The sequence below is a fragment of the Sapajus apella genome, unplaced genomic scaffold (genome assembly GCF_009761245.1).
Source record: "Sapajus apella isolate SASKATOON/1434 unplaced genomic scaffold, GSC_monkey_1.0 scaffold16, whole genome shotgun sequence".
Taxonomy (NCBI): Eukaryota; Metazoa; Chordata; class Mammalia; order Primates; family Cebidae; genus Sapajus; species Sapajus apella.
In genome coordinates, this window is record NW_022436956.1 from 10,576,607 (window position 1) to 10,601,658 (window position 25,052).

At 49.2% G+C, this 25,052-nt stretch overlaps 3 protein-coding genes across 7 annotated transcripts in view; all 3 read left to right on the top strand.

The window, feature by feature from the left end:
* MSANTD2 (Myb/SANT DNA binding domain containing 2) overlaps positions 1–6,025 on the top strand; it is a 35,350-nt gene extending 29,325 nt beyond the window's left edge. For all 4 annotated transcript variants that reach the window (XM_032285078.1, XM_032285079.1, XM_032285080.1 and 1 more), the window contains one exon: positions 4,487–6,025. In XM_032285078.1, the coding sequence (XP_032140969.1) occupies positions 4,487–5,339 (853 nt within the window). In that variant the 3' untranslated portion in view covers positions 5,340–6,025. The remainder of the gene's footprint in view (positions 1–4,486) is intronic.
* Positions 6,026–10,271: 4,246 nt separating this feature from the next.
* ESAM (endothelial cell adhesion molecule) lies at positions 10,272–19,255 on the top strand. The gene is made up of 7 exons (XM_032285085.1): positions 10,272–10,511; positions 14,046–14,227; positions 15,813–16,014; positions 16,201–16,356; positions 17,603–17,725; positions 18,026–18,152; positions 18,407–19,255. Exons 1-7 carry the CDS (start codon positions 10,442–10,444, stop codon positions 18,720–18,722), a joined length of 1,176 nt encoding a protein of 391 aa, XP_032140976.1. The 5' UTR covers positions 10,272–10,441; the 3' UTR covers positions 18,723–19,255.
* Positions 19,256–19,350: 95 nt separating this feature from the next.
* VSIG2 (V-set and immunoglobulin domain containing 2) lies at positions 19,351–25,001 on the top strand. Of its 2 annotated transcripts, XM_032285087.1 has the most exons (7): positions 19,351–20,297; positions 20,770–20,927; positions 21,562–21,769; positions 22,597–22,755; positions 23,716–23,835; positions 23,950–24,094; positions 24,812–25,001. In XM_032285087.1, the coding sequence occupies exons 1-7, from the start codon at positions 20,237–20,239 to the stop codon at positions 24,939–24,941; spliced, it is 981 nt and encodes a 326-aa protein (XP_032140978.1). In that variant the 5' UTR covers positions 19,351–20,236; the 3' UTR covers positions 24,942–25,001. The 2 variants fall into 2 exon arrangements, with proteins under 2 accessions (XP_032140978.1, XP_032140977.1); XM_032285086.1 differs by having other exon boundaries at positions 23,716–24,094.
* The last annotated feature ends 51 nt before the right edge of the window (positions 25,002–25,052 follow it).

Consider the following 25,052-nt stretch of genomic DNA (forward strand, 5'->3'; position numbering starts at 1 on the left):
ATCAGAAAATATTTAGACATGTTTTGGAAGTTCCAGCCATTCACCAAGGAGGCATGTCTATTCATTCTTTAGATTTAATCAAGGACTTAAAGTAAAAAGCATTACAAGCATAGCATCACTGGTAATTCCGAGAACTGTGACGTCTATACATTCTTTTACATCTTAGCTTAACTCTTCCAGTGGTTATGTAAAATGTTGAGAATTTTGTATAGAAGAAGAAGAAATAAATGTGTTACATGGAAATAGGCATGTTTGTGGTGTTTGCCTGTGTGTGGATGTGGACATCTGGATGTTTAATTACGGCGCAAAGATGAGTCACAGGAACCTGAGTTTATCTGGGGTTAGGTGAAATGATCAGGCAGACCAGAGGGACACCTGAAGTATTACATTTTGGGAATCAAAAAGAAAGCTCTTAGATGGCCTATTAAACATTTAGAAAAGAAAGCAATTGCTAGAGGAAAGACTAAGAAGGTCCAGGGACAGTGGTCCACGAAGCTTGATCTTCCCCAAGTTTAGCATTATCTTTTGTGCAAGGACATCCTAGTTCCTGAAATTACCAGTGACATTGTATTGGTGGTTCTTTTTAATAGCTTTAAGTGAGTCCCTGATTAAATGTAATTACTGAGGAGAATATATTGGCAGATAAATTTGTGGAGAAAGTAAGAAACACCATTCATTTTTTTCACCTGTTAACCTTGGAGCATATGATCTTGATGTCTGAGAGATGGCAGAGAAGAGGCGAAAAGGGCTGTGATAGGTAACAGGCAACACAACAAGAAAGCATTCGTTGTTTTTTTTTGTTTGTTTTTTTGAGATAGAGTCTTACTCTATCATGCGGGCCGGAGCATAGTGGTGCAATCTTGGCTCGCTGCAAGCACCTGTAATTCCAGCCTAAGTAGGTGGGACAACAGGCATATCACCGTGCTTGGCTAATTTTCATATTTTTAGTAGAGACGGGGTTTTTCCATGTTGGCCAGGTTGATCTCAAACTCCTGACCTCAAGTAATCTGCCTGCCTCGGCCTCCCAAAGTGTTGGGATTACAGGTGTGAGCCACCACACCTGGCCACATTAGTTGTTTTTATTCAGCAAGCCACCAGCACCACTTCCCATTTGCAAATGCTTGTTTGTTTTTCAGAGTCTCTCTTTGGAATCAAAGAATTCCCATTGTCATCTGATTCCATGTCTGGGGAGAGGGTAAGAGTTCAGGGATGAGGAGTTGTTCCCCCAAATTGTGCCCATTATTCCATTCCTCAAAAAAGAAGCTAATGACCCACATCAGTAAGTTTAAGGCCATTTCTCATTGGGAAGTAGTTATCTTTTAGGAGTGTGACATCAAAGTGTACAAAGGAAGCGAAACTGATTATTGTTGTAAAAAATGAGTTATTATAGCCAGGCACGATGGCTCACTCCTTTAATCCCAGCACTTTGGGAGGCTGAGGCGGGTAGATCATGAGGTCAGGAGTAAATAAGACCAGCCTGGCCAACATGACGAAACCCAGTCTCTACTAAAAAAATACAAAAATTAGCCGGGCATGGTGGCGAGCACCTGTAATCTACTTGGGAGGCTGAGTCAGGAGAATTGCTTGAACCCAGGAGGTGGAGGTTGCAGTGAGCTGAGATCATGCCATTGTTCTCCAGCCTGGGCAACAAGAACAAGACTCTGTCTCAAAAAACAAAACAAAACAAAACACAAAAATTAGCTGGATGTGATGACACACACCCTGTAATCCTAGCTACTCGGGAGGCCAAGGCACAAGAATCGCTTGAATCCAGGAGGCAGAGGTTTCAGTGAGCTGAGATCGTGCCAGTGCACTCCAGCCTGGGTAACAGAGTGAGACTCTGTCCCAAAAAAAAAAAAAAAAAAAAAAAGTGAGTTATTACAAGACCAAGCACCACCAGTGGCTCATGCCTGTCATCCCAGCACCCTGAGATGCCAAGACAGGAGGATTGCTTGAGCCCAGGAATTCAAAACCAGCTTGGGCTAGACATAGCTAGATCACCATCTTACAAAGCTGGGTATAGTAGATGCACTATACTACAGGCACAAGGTAGTCCTAGCTACCTCAGAAGGCTGAGGTGGGAGGATTACTTGAGTCCAGTAGGTCAAGGCTGCAGTGAACCATGCATTCCAGCCTGGATGACAGAGCAAGATCCTATCTCCCGAAAAAAAAAAAAAATTATTACAAATCTGTACCTTCAAACCCTTATTCTGCAAAAAAAAACACTCGTTTTTCACTAAAATGTCCTTACCTCTTCCTTATAAACATTCAGGACCTTTAAGGAAGGCCCAGTTGATATAACTAGGAATGAACTCAAATTTCATGGATTTGGTGTCAGCAACCTCAAACCACTTAAATTTTTCTGGCGATTGGAACTTCAAAAACCAGGAAATGTAACAGACAGTTCTCAGGAATTGTTTAAATAACTTGGTCTAGCTCTCATTGTGCTCCATAGCTTTGAAACGCTGATATGAGTCTTGAGCTCAAATCAGCTTCAGGCTCAGCTCAGCAGGGCAGGAAAAAGACAGGTTCTGCAGAAATCTCCAGCTAGTGCTGCCTGTCCTGCAGCTTTCAGCTCTCAGGGTGAGGGATTCTGAACAGGGTCTGGGTAGGCCATTTATTTTCCAGTGCAATAGTTTCTTCAAGACAGTTCTTTGCACGCTCTGACTGTAGCATTAATGATTTAGTGCCATGACAATGCTGAGTAAAATTCCGTGATTTGGGCATGGGATTTCCTTTTCTCTATAGGTAGGCATAGGTAGGATTAGCTGAACCTAGCTAATCCCCTAGGCTGCTCATTTATTCAACACACGTTTCTCCGGTGCCTACTATATATCAGGCATTGGGTCACTTCATTGAACAGAATAGACAAAAATCTCTGTCCTTCATCCCAGCCCTTAGCATAGCCCTCTGTAAGATCAATAAAACATTTCGAAGAAGGGCAGGGAAAGATGGTAGCTATGAAAGATCATTTTCCTTTTAAGCATCAACCTATGCAGAAATATGGTCTGTGTCTTAGCCTCATAAGCACCACAATTAGACATCATAAAACTGACCAAGTGCTTTTGTGTCCTCTGAGAAGAGGAATAATTCCCCGAGAATGCAGTGATTTCATCTAGATAGGCACTCTGATACTTGAAAGCTTTCAAGACAAACTAAAGGATAGAGGGCAAATTCAGGGCAGTCTTACTCTTAGCTCCAAGAAGCAGCTGATAACAAAATATTCATTTTTTGCCATCTTGCAAAGAAAGTCAAGGAGAGCAAGAGGACAGACTTCAGAATGGCTATGTGAAGCCTCCCCAGAATGTTCCCAAAGCTCCTCCCCTAGAAGGCATGAGAATGTAACAGGAAAGTCTCAAGGATTCTGCTGCTTCCAAAGCCTCCTTTCAAAAAGCTGTTAGCAAATCAGCATGTACACCCTCCTTGCTTGCCTGTGTGTGATTTATGTAAGTGTGGTAGTTGAGTGTTTTCGTAGGTTAAACCTGTAGTTGGTGTGGAGTGTAGTAGTTTGTTATCAAGTTAATATTTAACAAACCAATCTTACAGTATCAAAGTTTTGCTATACTGGAGAAACAAACTTTATATAGTTTCATATATATACAGATTACATGATTTAAGCAGCCTGTGAAATAAAAAAAATTTCCAGCGTTTTTTGTCTTATTCTGTTAGGTATATGAGTCAAAATTGAAATAATTCCGATATTTTTGCTTCCCTTTATAAAGGGTTTCCTAGAACAGTCTCAGTTCATTATCTTGAATGTTTCTCTCTTGAAATCTAAGCCTAATGTGAGGCTTTTCCATCTGAATTCCCAGATCTTAATTATATGCTAACCTGACTTCTTTCAATTTTGGGAATAGTAATGAATTTCAGACAAATAGAAAATGTCATTTAAAAAAGATCATTAGTCATAATCAGTTGCATATTTTCCCACAGCACACATGTATGGGCCAAAAACATTGGACTTTCTGAATTTCCAGGTTAGAAATTAAGCTGTTAATTATTTTAAGTGACACCAGATACTTTTCTAAATACAGCATTTTTCACCTTATTTTGGTAGGTAGTTAGGTCTGAAAGGCATGATAAACATAATGGCCATTTTAAAATGTTATGATCTGTAGATTTCTGAAATCCTAGAGTCTAAGGTATTGATACTGATTAAACATGATACAGTGAGGCTATAGAAGTCATGGAAAGCAGTTTATCATTAATTCTTAGAAACTTGCTAGGGGTGTTTTTCTCTCATTTTAATATGATGATTATCTAGACTTACACTGCCTAGTACAGTAGCCACTAGTCACATGTGGCTATTTAAATGTAATTTAAAACTAAATCTAATTAAAAATTTAATACCTCACATTAGCCACATTTTAAGTTCTGGTGGCCACCGTATTGGACAGCAGATACAGAACATTTCCTTCACAGAAAGTTCTATTGGACACTGCTATTCTAGACACTTGGGGAATTTGACTTTTATTTCTCTTTCCAGGAAGAGAGACATCATGCAGAATATTGTACAGATTTTGGAATCAGTACAGTTGAAATGGGAACTTTTTCAGAGCTGGACAGACTTTTCAAGGCTCCATCTTTCTAATAAACTGGCCATTTTTGGAATTGGTTATAACACCCGTTGGAAAGAGGATATCCGTTACCATTATGCTGAGATCAGCTCCCAGGTGCCCCTTGGCAAGCGACTTCGGGAGTACTTCAATTCTGAGAAGCCTGAAGGACGGATCATTATGACCCGAGTGCAGAAAATGAACTGGAAAAATGTTTACTACAAATTTTTAGAGATCACTATTAGTGAAGCTAGGTGCTTGGAGTTGCACATGGAAATTGACTGGATACCCATTGCCCACTCCAAACCAACCGGTGGGAATGTTGTTCAATATTTGTTGCCTGGAGGTATTCCTAAAAGCCCAGGCCTTTATGCCATTGGCTATGAAGAATGTATTGAGAGGCCCCTCTCACCCCACATGGAGCAACGTTCCCTGGACCCAGGAAAAGAGGGCCGGGTTGACCTGGAAACCCTTTCACCACAAGCCTCATTACAGGTGGAAATAGAACCCACCCGAATTACATATTGCTACCTCGGGATTGCTGAGGTCAGGACTCTGCAGCAGTGCTTATTTTTACATTTCCAAGCAAATACCAAAACCTTCAGCAAAGATTGGGTTGGTATTAACGGGTTTTTGTCTCAGAACTGTATTGTGGATCCCGGAGTTTCCCCCAAATCCATCTATATCAAATTTGTAGAAGTAGAGAGGGATTTCCTTTCCGCTGGCTCTTTAGTTGAGTGCCTGGAAAAAGCCATTGGATACCCCTTAAAATTTAACAACTGAATGTCATCCTTCATAAGGATTTGGGCTCTTAGCTCCTTCTCTATTTACTTCCCATTACCCAGACCACCCCTCATCCAGATGCTGCCATCAGACTCTTCATGGAAACTCTTTCCTGGATTGGGCCAGTACAACTTCTAAGGAATCATAGTAGACTTTGGCCAGAGAAAAAAACAGACCTCACCTGCAAATGCTCATTTTGAGCAAGCAAGATATATAGCAAACTTGCATGGTGGGTCAGCTGTTTTCTTTTTTAAAAACAGAAAAACAATTTTTAAATGGTTTTAGAGCCCTAATATAAACAAATGTAGGTACATTCCATATTGGACAAAACTTATACTTTGAGTTTCATATGAAATTGAAAAATTGTATTTTTTTCACAATGTTTCATTTTTACACATCTCTATGTCTCTATATAAGTAATATTTACAACCCTGAATAAATAAGCAATAGATAATGGCAAGTTAAATCTTGATTCACAGTTAAAAAGACTGTTTTTCAATATCACCCTTAGCTACTATTGTATATAGTTTAGTTTCATTTTTTTCACCAACCAAGTGTTTTGCTATTTCCAATCAGTGTTGCCTGCAAAGACCTTTGTTTCTGTGATGTACCAACTTTACAGTTGTGTTGCCATTTAAACCTTTTTTTAAAAAAAAAAAAAAATTAAAGTAATTCCTGGCCTCTTGGCGTACTAGTTGAGCTTTTTGTAGCAGAGTGTGGCCGCACTGGCAGTGGGGGCTGTGCTCTGACTTTACTGCTAAGAATGAAAAGAACAAACAGAGCAGGGTATCTTCACGTCTTTTCACTCTCTATACCTTGCCGACCAATGTCATCATTTATTGTCAGAGTACCAAAGGTCACTGGACATCTCGTTCTGCAGTTCTTTTAAAAGTGACTAGGATAATCCTTTTGACCGTAAGTATATGAATTTGTAAAAGAGTCATTCCTCATCTTTTACACTCAGTACTCAGGGGCAGCTCTCAAGGAGTACAGCTGGAAAATTGATGGAATCTTACTGTCTCTCAAAAGGATAGAAGGATCCAATAGAAACATCCTTTTTTTGAGGCAGGGTCTTGCTCTGTCACCCATGCTGGAATGCAGCAGTGCAGTCGTAGCTCAGTGCAGTCTCAAATTCCTGGGCTCAAGTGGTCCTCTTGCCTCAAAGCCTCCTGAGCAGCTGAGACTACAGGCTTGAGTGCCATCACACCAGCAATGTTTTTTTTTTTATTTATTTAAATAAATATCTCATGTTTTGTTTCCCCCTGTGTTTGGTATGTTTTATCTCTACCAAAACCATAAATAAATTTTATTTTATCATGCTATGATAAATTATGCTATGTTTCCCCCTGTGTTTCAGCTGGTCTCAAACTCTTGTCCTTAAGCAATCCTCCCACCCAAAGTATTGGGGTTACAGGTGTGAGCCACTGGGGCCAGCCCAAAAGTATTTTTTTAGGAGAGGGAATTGACAGGTATGAGTCCATTGGGAAGGTAACTGTCATGTTTAGATCTTTCAGAGATTTCTAATGGACCAACCACTACTCCTTACAGGTTAGTACTCGGAGCTCAGAATCACTTACTAATAGCATAGTCAAGGATCTCTTTGATCTCATGGCAGGAACTTGTGAAATTGGTTATTTATCTTTAATGATTTCCCAGCATCTCTTAAGTGCTCTACTTTAAGTGAGCTGCAAATCCAGGTAAGAATTCTCATTCTTCCGTTTTGCTATACTACTGAAGATATAGTTACATATTAACCAAAAATGTTCTTCTCCTGCAAGCTGAATGTTCTCAAATCAGTGATTTTTCTCATTCTGATGCCTGTTGGTTAACACTTCTTTATTTTTGTAATAACTAGAGAGTTTATAATCAATGAAATGGCTTTTATTTCTTTTATTTGAGTCTGAGGTTATGGAGTTGGTTGTTTTCTGATGAGAGCTGCCAAAAATGACTACTAGTTCAAGGAGAATATAAGTATCTTGAGAGTGTTTTGAGTGTAGCACCTGTTCTCCCTGGGCAGCATCTATAGGCAGAGGCCTGAGGAAATCCTCCTTGAGTTTGCTCTTCTTTGGAACTTAGAATTCTGATCCTAAAGGCTGAGGCACTCTTGACCATCTTGTAGCAATAATCTCATAGTACTCAGTGCTAAATACTGTAGGAAAAAGTATTATTACCAGGAATACTTCATGGCATCTCTAAAACTTTGCCATTGACCAGTCCGAAAACTAACATGCTTTATGCATTTTTTTTTTTCTGCATCTTCCCATTGTTGTTAGTTGCTTAGCTGAGGCAGAACATTTCATACGAATGGGTAACATTTCATAAGAATGTTTTAGACCTACCAAACATTAGTGAGAATGGGACATTGCTAGACCCACTGTGAGTGGCATGGAGAAGATAGCAAAGGCTGAATCCAATAGATGTTTTTACCATTTGGCTTGGGATGGTTGGCTGGGAAAGGACAACGATGAGCATTGGGAAATGGAAGTTTACCAAGAAAGTAGCTTGCTGATACTGTATCTCCAGTCTCTTTGTTCAGAACAGTCTAGAAAAGATAGCAGGAGGTCAGATAACTATGAGCATTGCCAAAAATAAGAAATGGACTATTTAGACCTTAAAGAAGGCTTGTAACTGATTCAAGGGGGACAGAGAAAGTATATTCAAATGTAAAAATAAATATTAGGAAATACTTTGGAAATCTAAGATGAGGTGTGATTGGAAGAAGCACTAGTGGCCTGCAAGTTTCTCACATGAAACTATGAACTTAGCTGTTGCAGAGATGTTTATGTAAGCAGTTCCCAGGTGGCACACAGATCATCTGTGCTGGCATTCATGATTTACACCAGGGTGAAAAGCAATCCAGCCTCAAGTGCATCTCGGTGAAAATTTTCAGAAAGTAATGGAGCTATTATGCCAACTTCTGCTACTTGACTGTCTCAGGGTCAGAAGAAAGAAATAGCTGAAATAGGAGACAGTAAGGAAAATTATTTACGGTCAAAGAATCCTGAAGAGACTGCCCCTGTGTCACATGAAGACATTCACTGCCTATAAATCATTGGTTGCTGCTTTGCTTCCTATGTCACAAGTAATTTGGGATCTGAATTCTGAAGGAAAAGTTAGCTACAGGGAATGACTGTTGAAGCTACACCTTACGTAGCACCTGATCAGGATGAACAAAGCCTGTGTGATTAGATACTTGGTGTTTCTGGGTTAGAACCAGAAGACTTTACTTCCTCTCTTGGAAGGAGTTACTAGGGGTGACTTGTCTGGAAACAAAGGAGGGGTGTTTACAAGAGATGGTTCGCAGTGCAGACTAAAGCCAAGAAAAATTTGAGTGTGATGGAATTGGAAAACCAAACCAACAACCCCCAACCCCACCACACAATCTGCTTGGCAAGTCCAAGTTTGTAGTTCCCTGCACAAGAGTGTGAGACTGGCAGGTATCTCTTCCTGTTGTCTTTGCTGCCACTGAGCTGCCAAGTACTAGATTCCAGGGTTTGCATGAGCAATTTCATGTTTGCATAGGCATCTCTCCAGCCCACTGCATGGCAGGTATTTGAAGAGGAGCCAGGCAGGTCACACTAGGAAGAAGCAGCTGAGAGTGCGTATGAGGCACTGTATAGAAAAAGATCTTGTGCACAGTGTTTGCCCAGGGACTACACTGTTAAAACAGCACAACTGTGTGCAGTAAATGGAATCCCGCAGGCCTAGCTGCTTTTCTTCTCAGACAGCTCTGCCCGCAGAGCAGGCAGCACCAGGAATTCGTTGTTATGCTTTCTGCCCTCAGTGACGTTTGCTGGGTGGTTGAGCTGTGCTGGGATGTTTCAAGCATCTTTTGTGTGTGTGCGCGCGTGCGCGCTGTTGGACAGAGAAGCAAGAACAGGTGCGTGCCTTGCTGTAAGGGAGCAGCGGCCGCCAGAGGGCGCAAAGGTGCCTTTTGACCGAATGGCACAGGGAGGGGGGCGTTAAATTCAAATCACGGCGAACACGAGCTAGTCTCGGGAATTAAAGGATCAGAGCGTGCCTGAGCCTTTCACTGCGGGAATGGGAGGCACTGAAGATTCGGGGAATAAAGAAGAAACGGAGGGACTGTCCTGCCTACCTTCCCGCAGTTGCCCCTCCTCCCCAGTCAGCTTCAGGCCCGAACGCCGCTCATTTCAGGGGCTAAGCTGGGAGCTGCATGCGCGTTGCCTCAGTTTCCCGCTCGGCTCCTGGGGCTATCTTGTGCAACATTCCCTGCTCGGAGTATGAGGCACAGGCCAGGGTAATTCTCCGTGCTGGGTTGTCGGGGTCTGCGGAACTCACTGAGCGTTCCTTTTTCCTGCCCTCAGGTGAAGATTCCTTGCGCCGCCAGCCAGCGCTGGCGCGTCCCGGTGTGGCCTGGGCTCCCGCAGGGCTTCTGCCGTCACCCTTGCTGCCGCGCCCCGGTGGCCTCGCAGCCCCCGCCTCCCACAGAGCCCGCAGGCGGCTGTCGCTCCCGCCTCTCCCTGCCAGTGTAAAACTCTGCTCTCCCTCTTCCTCCTTCAGGAACGGCCCCCCTGGTTGGGCCGGGGACCCAGCATCCCCAAGCTTGGAGCCGGTCATTGGAGGCAGAGCCCTGGAGCTTTTACAAGTCAAGGATTACTGGTGGTTCCAACGTCGGATAGTCCCCAAATTTCCCACCCTTCCTGGTCACCCTATCCCACCCCGGCGGAAGGGGAGGGTACGGTGCAGGATAGTTCTGGAGCCTCCTCTTCCCCCTCCACTCTCTGGCTGGCTCTCGGGTTATCACGACTTACCCCACCCCTCCCTGCGTCCTGACCTGGGAGAGGCCGGGGGTCCCGCTGTCCTCTTGCTGGGGGCGCCCCCCAGCGGCAGACCCCGCGCGCCCCGCCCGGGAGGACGGCGACCTCTCCGCCCCCTCGAATGCCCCGCCCCTCTGTCGCCCTTGGGTCCCCACCCCGCCACCGGCACACAAGCACGCAGACTTGGGCTGGAGCCGCCCTGGGTGTCAGCGGCCCGGCTCCCGTGCACGCTCTGCTCCCGCCGTCGCGCAGTTTCGGCACCTGCGGGTCCCTGTATCCCCGCAGCTGTCGCCCCTGACTCCGCCTGGGCCAGGGAGGGCCATGATTTCCCTGCCCAGGTCCCCGGTAACCAACTTGCTGCTGTTTTTGTTCTTGGGGCTGAGTATCCTCGGTGAGTGAAACCCGGACCTGGAGGGGACTTGGGATGCGGGATGGGGTGAATTTGACCCTGAGGGAGAACTTTGGGCCCTGCTGCGAGACTATGTCCCATGACTCGCCCTCTTCCCCTGACCTCCCAACCCCACCCCAGGGCATCACTGAGGGGCGCTGACTTCTCTCCGCGCTTTGGCGGGGACAGCTCCCAGTTTGGGTGTGAGAGGGATTGGGGAGAGGGAGAAGGTAAGGGCATCTCGCGGAAGATCTGGATACCTCTGGGGTGAGTTATTGGAACCATTCTTCTCCCTGTCCACTCCCCACCCCCACCCAGCAGAGCCGGATGAGCTGAGCCGCTAGATGAGACACTGGCTAAAGAGCTTAAGGACTTAACTTTAGCCCCCTCTCATCCCCGACCCCCCACACAAGCTGATGAGGAAGATCCCCCGGGGGAATTCCCCTGGTCCCCAGACTTGACACACGCACTTCGGGTCAATTCCCCAGCACAGATCCTCTCTCTTGCCCCCTCCTGCTTCCTGCCCTGGGAATCAAGGGAGGTGCCCTCAAAGGACGACCGTGAGGTCATTTGGGACACAGGAAATGGCGGAAGGGTTCAAATGCACAGAGAAACAGAATTGTGACACCCCCACTCCAGGTTCGCCACCACTATTGGTTCTCAGAGCCAAAGGGACAAGGGGAAACAGGGAGGAGGGTGTCCAAGGGTCAGAGAGGAAGGGAACCTCCTTGGAGAAAGTGCTTGGGAAGTGTTGGAGTCCTCCAGGGACGCTGGCTTCAGCTGGAGTTGGGGTGGCTCAGAACTCCATCTGGGAGAGAAGGACCGGCAGGACTAAGCCCTTTTGAACTGTTTCACTTGCTTTCCATCAGGCTTTCTTGCTATCCCCCTTCAAGGATCTTGCATGGTGGTGAAGGGTGGGTTTGGCCATATTTAACTCATTGCTCGGGTTGGAGGATGTCAGACAAGTAAGGCCTGGAAAGATGTAGAGTGAAATTCAGCCACAATGATGGGGACTGAGGTGAAGATCACCAGGGTCCCCTTTAGCCTGTTTTGTGTCCCACAGGTGTTGGGGCATGCAATATTACGGTTCTTGGACAAAGTGAGTTTCAAGAACAGTCCCCCTGGCCACACCAAAGCCAGGGATGCCTGCTCCAGGATCCCTCAAACTTCTCATTCCCGCTTTCCCAACTTCAACTTCTCTGTTCCTTCTGCATTCCACCCCAACTCTATCCCCCTTCCTTGTGGGAGGGGGGGGGGTAGGGGCTGGGATCTCTGAAGCAAGGGAGGACAGCTCAAGTTGGCTGCCTGCTATCCCAGGCTTCGCCTGCTGCTCATCTGCAACACTTTGTCCTACCCCAGCTTTGAGCCTCAATTTGTCATACTGAAGACCTATACTTGAAAGTTCTATTGGCATCCACCCCCGATGGGTTGCCCAGCTCCCGCCAGCTACTCGAGGGTTAATGGCACTGGTGACCGCGGGGCAACAGGCAGGCGCCCGGCTCCACTCATCTGGGCTCTTGGGGAGGCTCTCCCGCTCAGCTTGCTCCTCGGAGGCTCAGCGCTGCTGCCCCTGGGGCGTGAGAAGCCCGCGGGGGGAGTTTCTCAGAGAAAGAGGGAGACTAAAAATAGTAGCCCTGGGGAGCGGGCCCATTTCGCTCTCCTTCGGCCCCTGCCGGCTCCCTCACTCTGGTGTCCGAGAGGGCTGTGAGCCCGAAGGGTCCCTTTCTTGGGCTGTCCCTGTGTCCTTCGCTCAGACCCAACCAGCCTCCTTTTCTCACCCAGTGGTTCCTTGGACCCTGGGACCAAAAAAAAAACTGACCAGTTAGGGGGCTTTCGAGCCAGCAGACACCCAGGACAGAGGGCAGAAAAGCCTCAGGCCCTCTTCTGTTCCTAGTTTCTGACAGGGCGAAGAGCAGGGAGCCCATGCCCAGACCCCAGTGTGTCCATTACAATCTCTTTCAAGCCTCCTCTACCTTCTGTAAAGTGGAATTTTAAATGTGGGACCTGGGGAGGACGCTGGTGGTCCCCAAAGTGAAGGAAGCGCGTGCCCCTCCCAGGCCCCAGGCAGTTTCCTGGCGGAAATCATTTCTGCCCGCTCTGTCGGTGTGTGTTGCAGGAAGGCTGAGGGAGAGCCCGCACCACCCGCAGGCAAGGCCCCAGGCGCGCCGGGCCTCGGCAGAATGGCCAGTGGGCAGGGCCCCCAGGGGGCGTCCAGTTCCTTGAGGCGGGGATTGTTTTCTCCGGTAGAGCCTCCGGTCTAGCGGCCCTCCCCTTCATTGTCTTCTGCCTTATCACTGGGTACAAATTTCCTGCCCAGACCACAGGGATCCTCCAGGAAATGGGAAGGGGGATGCTACGAAGGCCAAGGAACAGAGGTGGGGGTTCTGTACAGCGCAGCCGGGAAGCGGTGGGGGTGGCGTGCATCCTGGCCGGATCAGCTCCCAGTGCTTAGAGGCCTTCAGCCTGGCTCTGCGAGCTCGAGGGCGGAGAGCCGGGCCTGGCTGCGGCCTCTTCCCACGGTGTCGGCCGCCTGCTCGCCACGCGGAGGTGGCGTCTTCAGCTCCCAGGCAGAGCGCCGAGGCCTGCGGGGAGTAGGGCCCGGGACTAGGGCGGCCAGCATCCTCAGGCAGTGTGCAAGCCCGAAGTTATTCCCCAAAGGGCTTAGCAGTTAGCTGCTCCGTTGCTTCTCCGAAGGGCGAAGGATGAGTATTTCTGGACACTGTGGTGCAAACGATAGCCCCCTCCTTGAAACCTACGCCCGGGTCCACCCCCTGAACGCCGGACACACTCAGGGGAGGCCCTATACTTGTCCGGATCGCCGTTCGGGCTGCCCGTAATTCCCTGCCAACCGAGAGGCCTCTGCCTAGATTGCCCGGACTCCAGAAGGGCTCCCAGGTGCTTTCTGGGTTTCAACCCTCCGTTTTCCCAGGGAAGCCCGCTGTTGGGATTGTGCAGGAGGGCAGGGAGCACCACATTCACTGAGTCAGGCTTAGGAGCTGGGCCGCTGTACACTCTCCAGCTCCCGCAAGTTCAGAAGGAGCCGCAGGGTTAATCAGTAACCAGGCGGCCTCCCAACTCCCTTCGCTCATCGAGAAGTAGGTAGTGAGGGACCCTGGTGGTCCTGAGCAGCATCGCTACTCTCCCTTGGCTCTCGCTCAGGAAAACTGGGGAAGCAAGTGGGCTTTGTGGAGCATACAACAGAAGCGGTCGATCTTCCCTTTCTCCTGACATCTTCCCCTCCCGACTGGAAATCTGCCCAGCGCCTCTGGATACGAACAAATGCGTAGAAATGTGTCCCCATCCCCGCTACAACCGTAGAGGCTGACGGTGGAGAGAGGAAGCTGTGATGAAATGAGGCAGGACACTGAGCCAGTGGTCCCTGGGCACCCCTTGAGGCCTCCTGGGGCCGGACCCCGCAAGGTTCCTCCTTCGCCATTGCGCAACTTTCCTCATTCTGACGTGGAGCCGCGTTGGGCAGGGTTCGCGGGCGGAGCTGGGAGCCCGTCTGGGGCGCTCACGCCTCGCTCTTGTCTCCAGCGCCCCCCTCGCGCGCCCAGCTGCAGCTGCACGTGCCCGCCACCAAGTTGCAGGCGGTGGAGGGAGGGGAAGTGGTGCTTCCAGCGTGGTACACCTTGCAAGGGGAGGTGTCTTCAGCCCAGCCGAGGGAGATGCCCTTTGTGATGTGGTTCTTCCAACTGAAAGAAGAGAATGAGGAACAGGTGAGGGAGGAACATCTCTCAGCCAGAGGCCTGTTGCGCCCAGCCGGGTTGTAAGGAAAGAGCTGGTAGCGGTGGGAGGGGTGGCGAGGGAATGGGGGCCGGGTCATGGGGGCCGGGGAAGGAGTTTCAGGGAAGAGCAGAAGTCTGCACCAGTTCAGTTTTTGTTCTGATATTAGGGACTTCCCAGTTATCTTTTGCCCAACTTTCCCAAAAATTCTAGGACACAAAACACCGTGAAAGTGGAGAGGCATTTTATTTGGTTATGGAGGAAAAAGGAGAGGAAGAATGGAAGTTGAGGGCTGAGAAAGCTTAGGGGAAGTAACATGCACGACTTGTAAAAGTTAGCATATTTCTGGCCGGACGTGGTGGCTCACACTTTTAAACTCAGCACTTTGGGAGCCTGAGAAAGGCAGATCACTTGAGGCCAAGAGCTGGAGACCAGCCTGGCCAACATGGTAAAAACCCATCTCTACTAAAAATACAAAAATTAGCCAGGTGTGGTGGTGTGCACCTGTAATCCCAGCTACATGGGAGGCTGAGGAAGGAGGATCACTTGAACCCACAAGGCAGAGGTTGCAGCGAGCCAAAATCGAGCCACTTTCAACCTGGGTGACAGAGTCAGACTCTGTCAACAACAACAACAAAAAAGCATATTTCTGTTTTCACATTCTCTGCTTTGAATACTGTCGAGTCACAGGCCAATTCTCTTCCCAAATGATCCTTCCCTGTCACCTTGCCCCTTTATACCACCTTGAGAGCCAAGGGGCCATCTCCTCCCACAATCTCTGACCCATCTGTCTTGACACCAGGCTTACATCCAAATACAGATTTACCCAGAAGAGAATGAAACAATGTTTAGGAGCCCCTGAAAACTGTTCAAGGAAGTCATTTGGGTTTTTTTGAAATGGGGTCTCATTCTGTTGCCCAGGCTGGACTGTAATGGTGCAATCATGGCTCCCTGCAGCCTCTACCTCCCCCACTCAAGTAATCCTTCCACCTCAGTCCCCTCCGTAGCTGGGACTGCAAGCACACGCCACCATGCCAGCCTAATTTTTGTATTTTTTGTAGAGACTGTTTCACCGTGTTGCCCAGGCTGGTCTCGAACTATTGGACTCAAGCAATCCACCTGCCTCGGCCTCCTGAAGTGCTCACAGTCGTGCTCTAACATGCTCAGCCTCATTTGACACTTAAAAAATTTTTTTAAATATTTTTTCCTCGAAGATTCCTCCCCTAATGTGTAAGTTTCAGGTCTTACAAACCTGGATCTACCCCAGCAGTCTGAGTTGCTTGCATACATACCTCCTACCAACATTGTCCCTGCTCTCACTGTCATGTCACCTTTCTAAACACCGCAACTGGGAGATGAGACAATGCACAGGAACCAAGAACTGTTCTGGTGAAGAGGACCCAGGGGCAGTGAGAGGAGGCTAGGGACAAAAGGTGAATGGGGAGCTGGTTCAGGTTAGAAGAATGGGTACACGTGAGGGGCATTTGGAAAATGACAGTTGGGGGAGGGAGACTGGCTGAGCCTGCGGTACAGTATATACATGCAGTAGTAACGGGGATGTGTTATGCCCCACACCAGGTGTTGGCCTACATCAATGGGGCCACAACAAGCAAACGTGGAGTATCCCTGGTCTACTCTATGCCCTCCCGGAATGTGTCCCTGCGGCTGAAGGGTCTCCAGGAGAAAGACTCTGGCCCCTACAGCTGTTCTGTGAATGTGCAAGACAAAGAAGGCACCAGTAGGGGCTACAGCATCAAAACCTTAGAACTCAATGTACTGGGTGAGTGAGAAGCACAGACTTGTGGACTCCTCCCCACCCCCACAGGGAGGTCTGGCAGGTCTCTCTCCTAAATGGCTGAGGGCAAGAGTTAGGGGAGGGACAAATGAAGTGACAGAAGGGTGCGGGGCAGAGGGAAAGGATCAGTGGGTCTCCTGGTGTGGTTTTCATCAGTCTCCTCTTCCCCAGTTCCTCCAGCTCCTCCGTCCTGCCGTCTCCTGGGTGTGCCTCGTGTGGGGGCCAACGTGACCCTGAGCTGCCAGTCCCCGAGGAGTAAGCCCGCTGCCGAATACCAGTGGGACCGGCAGCTCCCATCCTTCCAGACTTTCTTTGCACCAGCGTTAGGTGAGGACACTTCTGGAAACAGCCGAGATAGGCTGGAAGGGGAAAGATGAGAGGTACCACAGGGACTGGGGTGAAAAGGGAAGCCGGTGCTGACAAGTACTGGGAAGGAGGAGGAAGATGTGGAGGAATGGGGGGCAGAGAAGATGCCCTGCCAGGGCAGGTATTGTGTTAGGTGCATTCATTGTGTGTACTATCAAGAAAGAGGCTCTACAGCTGGAGTGTCTGTGTTCAAATTCCAGCTCTTCTAGTGACTAGCTGTGTGTGACTTGGTGACTTCATTCCTGAATTTGTAAAATGTGGAGTTTATACACACCAGCTTGAACTCATTAGTGTGACTTGAACACACCAGTTATGAAAAATATTTTAGGGATAACTGAAACATTTTTAATATGAAGTATTTGATGATTTTAGATAATTATTTTATCAATTTCCAAGGCGTGGCAATGCTATTGTGGTGATATGGAACAACCTACTCCTTTTTTTTGGAGATTTATGCTGAAGTGTTTGCTTTAAAGTGTCTAAGTAAAAGAAAGAAAATAAATATGGCCAAAAGCAAATGTTGGATTTAGGTTGTGGGAATATGGATTTTCATTTTGCCTCTCTTTCTACTTTTCACGTGACCATTTTTATAATAGGAACTTTTTCTTTTTTAAAACAATCTTTATTACCTCACAGGTTTGTTGGGAAATTGTGGTAAGTTTGTACACGTAAAGAATCTAGAGCAGTCTTTGGTGCAGAGTAAGCAGCCAATAAACGTTAACTGTCATAATGATTAGTCTGTATAGTCCTTTCAACACCATCAGGGAGGTCATCTTGTCCCAATTTTACAGACGAAGAAACTGAGATCCTCAGATATCAAGTAACTTGCTTAAAGTCAGTCCTGTGGCCTGCTCTGGAGCCCACGTGTGCCTGTTCCTACCCCAGTGTTCTTTCTCTCTCATCACGCTGTCTTGGCAAAATAAAAGTAAAAATGGTGTTTTGGCTTTTTTGAGCATCACTTTCTCTGTAGCCTTCGGTCAGATTTCCACTGAGGGCAGTGAATGAGGAGTGAATAGAGAGGGTATTGTGCTAGCCAGACCGCAGCTGGGAGCCGATCCCAGCTGTCACACCTTTCCCCCGCTTCAGGGAATAGATAAGCTATGACTTCCAGACGGTCAAAGGGGACATTCCAGAGAAGGGACAAGATTTTTTTTTTTTTTTAATGGGAAAGAGGATCCCTGGACTGATGGATAAATTGTGTCCACAGATATCATCCGTGGGTCTTTAAGCCTCACCAACCTTTCCTCTTCCATGTCTGGGATCTATGTCTGCAAGGCCCACAATGAGGTGGGCACTGCCCAGTGCAATGTGACCCTGGAAGTGAGCACAGGTCAGTGAGGGGTAAGTGTGGTTAAGAAGAGTGGTCAATGGTGGGAGAGAGGTTGCAAGAGGGGAGGAAGCCTGTCTGCTGAGGCCTCTCATTGCAACAGGGCCAGGAGCTTGCCCTGCTCAAATGTTTGTACAAATATTTGGTCTGTGACTGGCCATTTCCTGCTTGACAGCCACCCCTCTCCTTGACAGGGAAAAAGAGAGAATGTATATGGTGGCAGGTGGGGTCGGGGGAGTGGGATTGAAGAGATGTGGGAACCCCTCAGCTGGGTGTGCCCCTCTGACACGATGCCTTTTCCAGGGCCTGGAGCTGCGGTAGTTTCTGGAGCTATTGTGGGTACCTTGGTTGGACTGGGGTTGCTGGCTGGGCTGGTCCTCTTGTACCACCGCCGGGGCAAGGCCCTGGAGGAGCCAGCCAATGATATCAAGTAAGTATTCCTGGTCTCTGCTGCAATGAGGGCTCTTCCAGCTCTCCTCACAGAGTCTGAGAATTCAGGCAGCTCTCATCTATTGGAAGGAGGGGGTTAGTGGCTGAAACATCATTCCTGTGGGCAAGTTTTAAGGAGAGGGAAAGGAGTACTGAAGTGTGCAGGGAGAGATAGAATATAAGATCAAGCCTGTAGAAACTTTCTCCTCCTTCCCCGTCTCACTTCTGACCTCTTGTTACTTCTTTGATGACTAGGGAGGATGCCATTGCTCCCCGGACCCTGCCCTGGGCCAAGAGCTCAGACACAATCTCCAGGAATGGGACCCTTTCCTCTGTCACCTCCGCACGAGCCCTCCGGCCACCCCACGGCCCTCCCAGGCCTGGTTCATTGACCCCCACTCCCAGTCTCTCCAGCAGGGTCCTGCCCTCACCAAAACTGCCCACGACAGATGGGGGCCACACTCGAGCAGTAACCACCATCCCTGGTGGGGTTTCTTCCTCTGCCCTGGGCCGCATGGGTGCTGTGCCAGTGATGGTGCCCGCCCAGAGTCAAGCTGGGTCTCTGGTGTGATGACCCAGCTTGTCATTGGCTAAAGGATTTGGAGTCTCTCCTTCCTATAGGGGTCACCTCTAGCACAGAGGCCTGAGTCATGGAAGAGTAGTCACACTCCAGACCCTTAGTCCTCTATCCCTACCTCTCTTTACTGTGGGAAAACCGTCTCAGTAAGACCCAAGTGTCCAGGAGATTGCAGAAGAGGGAGAAGAAGAAGTGGATCTGGAATTGGGAGGAGCCTCCACTGCACCCCCCACCACCACCACTTCTCCCTGTGAAGCCAGATGCTGAAATTAGCTACTCACCAAGGGCCCTGGCAGAGACTGCCAATCACCGAGTCTCCCAGGCCTCCTTGATCTGTACCCCACCCCTATCTCACACCACCCTTTGCTCCCACTCCAGCTCCCTGCATTGATATAACCTGTCCGGCTGGCTTGACTAGGTTTTACTGGAACAGAGGATAGGGAATGTATTTTCTAAAACTAACATGAAATGTGTGTTTTCATTTGCAAATTTCAATAAAGATGCATTGTGTTTGTATGGGATAAGAATCAAATTGCCTTTTCAAACTAAGAATTCTAGAAGTTGAGCTTCTGGATAATGCAAAGCAGACCCCTTCCCAAGCTGTGTACCCAGGAGGGCTTCTCCCCACAGGATGAGAGCAGCTCTTCTGGTGTTTAGAAGGGTCCTTGTTTGTCCCATGGAGAAAGGGAGGAGACCCTAAGCTGCTCTAAGCAGCAGGGGGATGTAGTACGCTTTGGAGCAGGAGCTTGAGGGGTATGCGTGCCTCACCTGCTTCCTCTTCAGGGACAGGGCAGAGAAAGCTCACTTGGGCTCCTCTCCCAGACCACAGCATCCTTAACAAAGATACCTTCTTGCCCATCTGGAAGAGATACCCCTTGTTACTGAGGGAGAGCTGGGCATAGTATGGGGTGCAGGTCTGTGTCCAAATTTTGCCATGTTTCCTGCCAAGGGTGGGGTCTCCTTTAGGTTTCAGTTTCTCTGCCCCTAAAATGGAGTGGCTCTGGGAATGGAGAGAAGCTCATTTCTACCGAGACTCCTACCATCCCCAGTGGTGAAATGAAAAGTGGCGTGGACAGAAAGGGTCTGTGGCCTGGGGCTCACAGTCACAGTGAGGTCTGAGGTGGGGACGCCACTTGCCAGCTCTGGGGTATCAGGACAACTCCGTCTTCCCAAGTCAGCTTTCCTTCCGGAGCTCCAGTGCCAAGCCTGTCTCCGCAGAAGGCCCAGCCCTTTTCCCAAGGCCTGACGCCTTCAGACCTTGGGGAGAAGAGGAAGGAAGGAGGGAGCAGGGATAGAGGGACTGCAGAATTGTGGCTGGAAGGGAGGAGGGAGGAGCACTTTTTTTTTTAACCTGTGGTGCTGGCCTCTCCCCTGTTTGCTCTGAGATACCAGTCTCGCTCCTGCCCAGTCCAGGCGGCTACCCTTGGGTGCTCCCTTCCTTCCCCGACACCCCAGACTGACCTCGACCAACCGCTCACCTGGCAGGAGCAGGACAGCTGGACACGGCCATGGCCGGGCTCCCGGGGCCCTTTCTCTGCGGGACCCTGCTAGGCTATCTGTGCCTGAGTGGTGAGGAGGGGCTGGGCGGGATCACGACAGAGCTGGAGGGCACAGGCCCGGCTTCCCGGCTCCTGGGGACCCACTCTGTCCCTGCCAGGCCAACTAAGGCTGCCATGGGCCATACGGGCCCTAAGGTGCCTGGGGTGAGGCCAGGAGGGGGTGTTGAAGGCCAAGAGGGCAGAGGAGAGAGGCCCCCAAGCTGGCGGAGTTCAGCCTCTCCGTGGTACAGGCCTGAACCACCCACCGCAGGGGTAGTGTTTTTCTCTCTCTGCTAAACACGCACACCCTCTTACCTGGCCCAGTCTTGGCCCTTTTACCCACAAAGACCCGGCCAGTCCCGGAAACCTCAGGTTTTGGGAAGGGAGGGGTTGGATTGAGGGGAAAGGGTTGTGCTCTGGGGAGGGAGCCCTCAGCTTTCAATGTAGATGACCGGAGTGGGCCCAACCCTCCAGATCACTGGAATTTGGGTTCCCCGCCACAGGGCTGGCAGTGGAGGTGAAGGTACCCACTGAGCCGCTGAGCATGCCGGTGGGGAAGACAGCCGAGCTGACCTGCACCTACAGCACGTCCGTGGGAGACGGCTTCGCCCTGGAGTGGAGCTTTGTGCAGCCTGGGAAGCCCATCTCCGACTCCCATCCAGTGAGCTGAGAGCAATTGCATGAAGCTGGGTTGGCTTGGAGAGACAGGAAGCCAGGATGAGGGCAGGGGTCGGGAGGGGGCATTTGCGGATCAGTGTGCTTGGATGAAAAGGTAAGTGGGCTCTGCCTAGATCTTCTCAGGGCTGCAGTCTGCCTCACCCTATATCTTCCCTTCCTCTCCCATAGCCCCTATTTCCACCTCCCCTGCCTTAGTGCAGAGTTTCAGTTAATATATCCATTGACACTAAGGTGTTGTGACTGATACCAAGATAATACGTGCCTCTTCTGGCTCTTTGAGAGAAAGAGAGAGACACAGAGCAAGAGAGAGGAGAGAAAGGAGAGGGAGAGGGAGGGAGAAAGAGAGAGAGAGAAGGAAGAGGGAGAGCGAGAGAAGGGGGAGGGTGGGAGGGAGGGAGAGAGAAGGGAGAGGGAAAGAGAGAGTGCACAATGAATCTGGTTCATTTAGCACCTGAAAAGGGGTGGTTTGGGGAGACAGCCTTTGAGGTTCCAGCTATAGGGTATCAGCCTCCCTGGCTGACGTAAGTCAGGGGCCTCGTACCTAATTTGAGGATGAAGGACTGTAGAGTTGATCAGGCAGAAAAAGGCACATATGTGTGTCTTCTGCCTCTCCCTAGATCCTGTACTTCACCAATGGCCATCTGTATCCAACTGGTTCTAAGTCGAAGAGGGTCAGCCTGCTTCAGAACCCCCCCACAAGGGGGGTGGCCACGCTGAAACTGACTGACATCCACCCCTCAGATACTGGAACCTACCTCTGCCAAGTCAACAACCCACCAGATTTCTACACCAATGGGTTGGGGCTAATCAATCTTACTGTGCTGGGTAAGGCAGGCTGGGGATCCACCAGCGAACTACTCTTTCACATACTCTGAGAGTTTGCACTGGTCCTGCTAAATCTCCTATTTCTGACTTTTAGCCCAAGTACACAACTGCACTGGGGGCCCCAAGGGAAAATACTCCCTTTCCAAGTCTTCTAATCCAGATGGTCATACTCCAACTCCACCCTCCACCGAGGGCATCTCCTCCATCAGGGCCTGATAACAGAGTGTGTGAGAGAAAGCCTTTCCCATACATGGGGATCTGAGTCTGTCCCCAGCAGCTCTATCATGGGGTAACCTCTCATTGGTAGTTGGATTCTGTCCCTCCCAAGGTCAGTGGCAGAGAAGGGGAGTGGCGGTCAAAGGAACAAGGGCCTCTATTACTGGGCACTAACCTCATGCTCAGAGCTTCTGTCTCACCCCAAACTAGAGGCTGCTCAGAGATGAGCAACCAGAAAAACTGTCAAAGAAGCTGGCAGTGTTTAGAAGGAAAAGAGAAGACCTAGGATGTGGTGTATATACGGTTGCCGGATTCAACCCCCAAAGGGCTGTCATGTGGAGGAGAGATTTTAATTTCTTTGTGGGCCCAGAGGTCGGTAACTGAAACCAATGGGTGGATATTGTTACACACATTTTGGCTCCACATGAGGAAGAATTTTCTCTAACAATCAGAATTTCCAATAGTGGAAATCCCTCAGTTCCTGGGGATGCAGGGGTGTGTGGACACAATGACCACTGTTTGACAGGGGTATTGAAGTAGAGAATGTAGCACCTAATGGAGCTGGGAGTGGGGTCGGAGGATTTCTGAGGAACTTTCTATGGTTTTTGCAGTTCCCCCCAGTAATCCTTCATGCAGTCAGAATGGGCAAACCTCTGTGGGAGGCTCTGCTGCACTGAGATGCAGCTCTTCCGAGGGGGCTCCCAGGCCAGTATACAACTGGGTGCGTCTTGGATCTTCTCCTACACCTTCTCCTGGCAGCATGGTTCAAGGTAAGGGCCAAGGGCATCAGGAAAAGGGGATTGGACACCTGGGGAGATCTGGTCTCTAAATCCCACACAGACATATTACCAGTTCCATGACGAGGGGTATGAGACAAACCACTATACCTTTCCCTGCCTCCTCTTCCTTGGCCTCCTGTATTGTTCCCTCCTGCCTGTCTTCCTGCACAGTCTGTGGCCGGGGGATCCTGGGAGTATTTCTCAAGCTAAATATACTCCTGATATCCTGGAAGAGAGTAGAAGGCAGGGAGCATTCTGATGATGCCCACTCATCTGCTTTGGGGAGATTTATTTTAGGTTTCCTAAGGGTCATGGATCATTTCCAGACTTCCTAGAGAGGAAACTGAGGCAGACTAGGATGGATTGGCTTGAATCTTTTAACCAGTTTCTTTGGAGGAACCATATACATAGGAGCCGTAGTTTCTTAGCTTCCTCTTCCTGGATCCAGTTATTCTCTCTCCAGCCCCAGGAAACCTCTTTATCAATCCAGAAATGAATGATCCCCACCCCCAGATCACTTCCTTGTGTGTGCTCTGCCTTCTAAGGCAAGCAGTTTAGAAAAGCATTTGTGTCAGCTTAGAGCCACCCTACAAGATGCAGTTTCTAGCAATCAAGCCTTTTACACCAAACCAGGAGCCTGACATCAGCCAGCCAGCACCCCACCCCGACTCCATTGCCAGTGTCTGAATCCTTCATGAGTGTGCAGCCCTCTTCCTCCCCAAAAGGCAGCTATGTAGGGTGGAAAGAACAGGTAAATTGCAGCAGCTTTGAAATTCCTCTCTGGGTCACTTCAGACACATTACTTCCTTTTTCTGAACCAGTTTCCCCACCAATAAAAAAAAATTAGTTCCTCCCCGACAGTATTGTTATAAGGATGAAATGAAATGTGCTATCCTCACAGAGGTGCTCAGACTTGAATGAGTGGTGGAATACTCCCTCTTCATCCTCTAGATGAGGTGTCTGGCCAGCTCATTCTCACCAACCTCTCCCTGACCTCCTCGGGCACCTACCGCTGTGTGGCCACCAACCAGATGGGCAGTGCATCCTGTGAGCTGACCCTCTCTGTGACCGGTAGGGATGCTGGGTGGAGGCCAGGCCAGCAGGCTTGTGTTGGGAGGCTGCATGAAGTGGTCTGCTGGTGGGCCAAGGAATGTCTGCAACTCTCTTGGTCCTGTGTCTCCTTAGAACCCTCACAAGGCCGAGTGGCCGGGGCTCTAATTGGGGTGCTCCTGGGTGTGCTGTTGCTGTCAGTTACTGCGTTCTGCCTGATCAAGTTCCAGAAAGAGAGGGGGAAGAATCCCAAGGAGACATATGAGGGTAGTGACCTTCGGTGAGCAGGAGGGCTGGGGGGTGGTGCAAGGAGGGAGGAAAGGGCTTGGGTTAAAAGTGGGTGCCTGCAGCCCTCAAACTCTCACATCATTAAATGTGTTTATTTAATGTTGTAGATGTTGTTCAGCTCTGGGATTTTCTGGTGACAGCAGTATAACCTGTGGATTTGAGGGCGAAGGCAAGCAGTACAGGGTGGAGTGGCTGGTCCACAAGCCGTGGCAGGGAAGTTCAGTTTGCAGGACTGTCCAGTCCCTCCTATTTAATAGTTTACTTTTCTGTTTTGAAGGGATTTTCATATATTTTAACCACCTGGGAGTAGTAGTGGCTTGTAGATGCCAGAAGCTGTATTTGTCCTGAGCAGTCAGCTGAGTTCAGTTCTTCTGTGGAAGAAATCAGGAAAGGGGAGGGGAAGCTGCCTCTGTCATTTACTTTAGCTGCCAGTCAGGGTGTAGGATAGGGATCAGAGCAATATTTCTCCAAGTGGAGTCCTCAGATTACCTGGACAGAAATCATGGGGAACTAGTTGCACATTCAGATTCAGGCCACTTCCTAGCCTTGCTAGAGTTGTGTGTTGGGGAGTGATGAGGCCCAGAAACTTCATTTTAACCAAAGTTCCACAGATGATTCTCATGTACAGTGAGAGTCATCCAGGTTAGAGGACAGCCCTCTTCTGCAGGAGACTTCAACTCTTCACTAAGAACTTGCCTATACCCATCAGGGAGGATGCGGTCGCTCCTGGGGTCTCTGAGCACACTTCGAGGGCTGACTCTAGCAAGGGGCTCCTGGAAAGACCCTCATCTGCCAGCACCGTGACGACCACCAAGTCCAAGCTCCCTATGGTTGTGTGACTTCTCATCCCTGAGGGCGGTAAGGGGGAATATCAGTAATTAAAGTCTGCGGGTACCATACTGTCTCCTCCTTTCTGCTGGTATAGCGAATTCCTCTAGGCGGCTCAAAGA

Bases quoted from the DNA above. Each gene is read 5' to 3' on its own strand.
- ESAM (XM_032285085.1), top strand. From the start codon at position 10,442: ATGATTTCCCTGCCCAGGTCCCCGGTAACCAACTTGCTGCTGTTTTTG. The intron at 10,512-14,045 runs GTGAGTGAAACC...TCTTGTCTCCAG, and splicing joins CTTGGGGCTGAGTATCCTCG to CGCCCCCCTCGCGCGCCCAG. The intron at 17,726-18,025 runs GTCAGTGAGGGG...TGCCTTTTCCAG, and splicing joins GACCCTGGAAGTGAGCACAG to GGCCTGGAGCTGCGGTAGTT.
- VSIG2 (XM_032285086.1), top strand. From the start codon at position 20,237: ATGGCCGGGCTCCCGGGGCCCTTTCTCTGCGGGACCCTGCTAGGCTAT. The intron at 20,928-21,561 runs GTGAGCTGAGAG...GCCTCTCCCTAG, and splicing joins CCATCTCCGACTCCCATCCA to ATCCTGTACTTCACCAATGG. The intron at 22,756-23,715 runs GTAAGGGCCAAG...TTCATCCTCTAG, and splicing joins TCCTGGCAGCATGGTTCAAG to ATGAGGTGTCTGGCCAGCTC.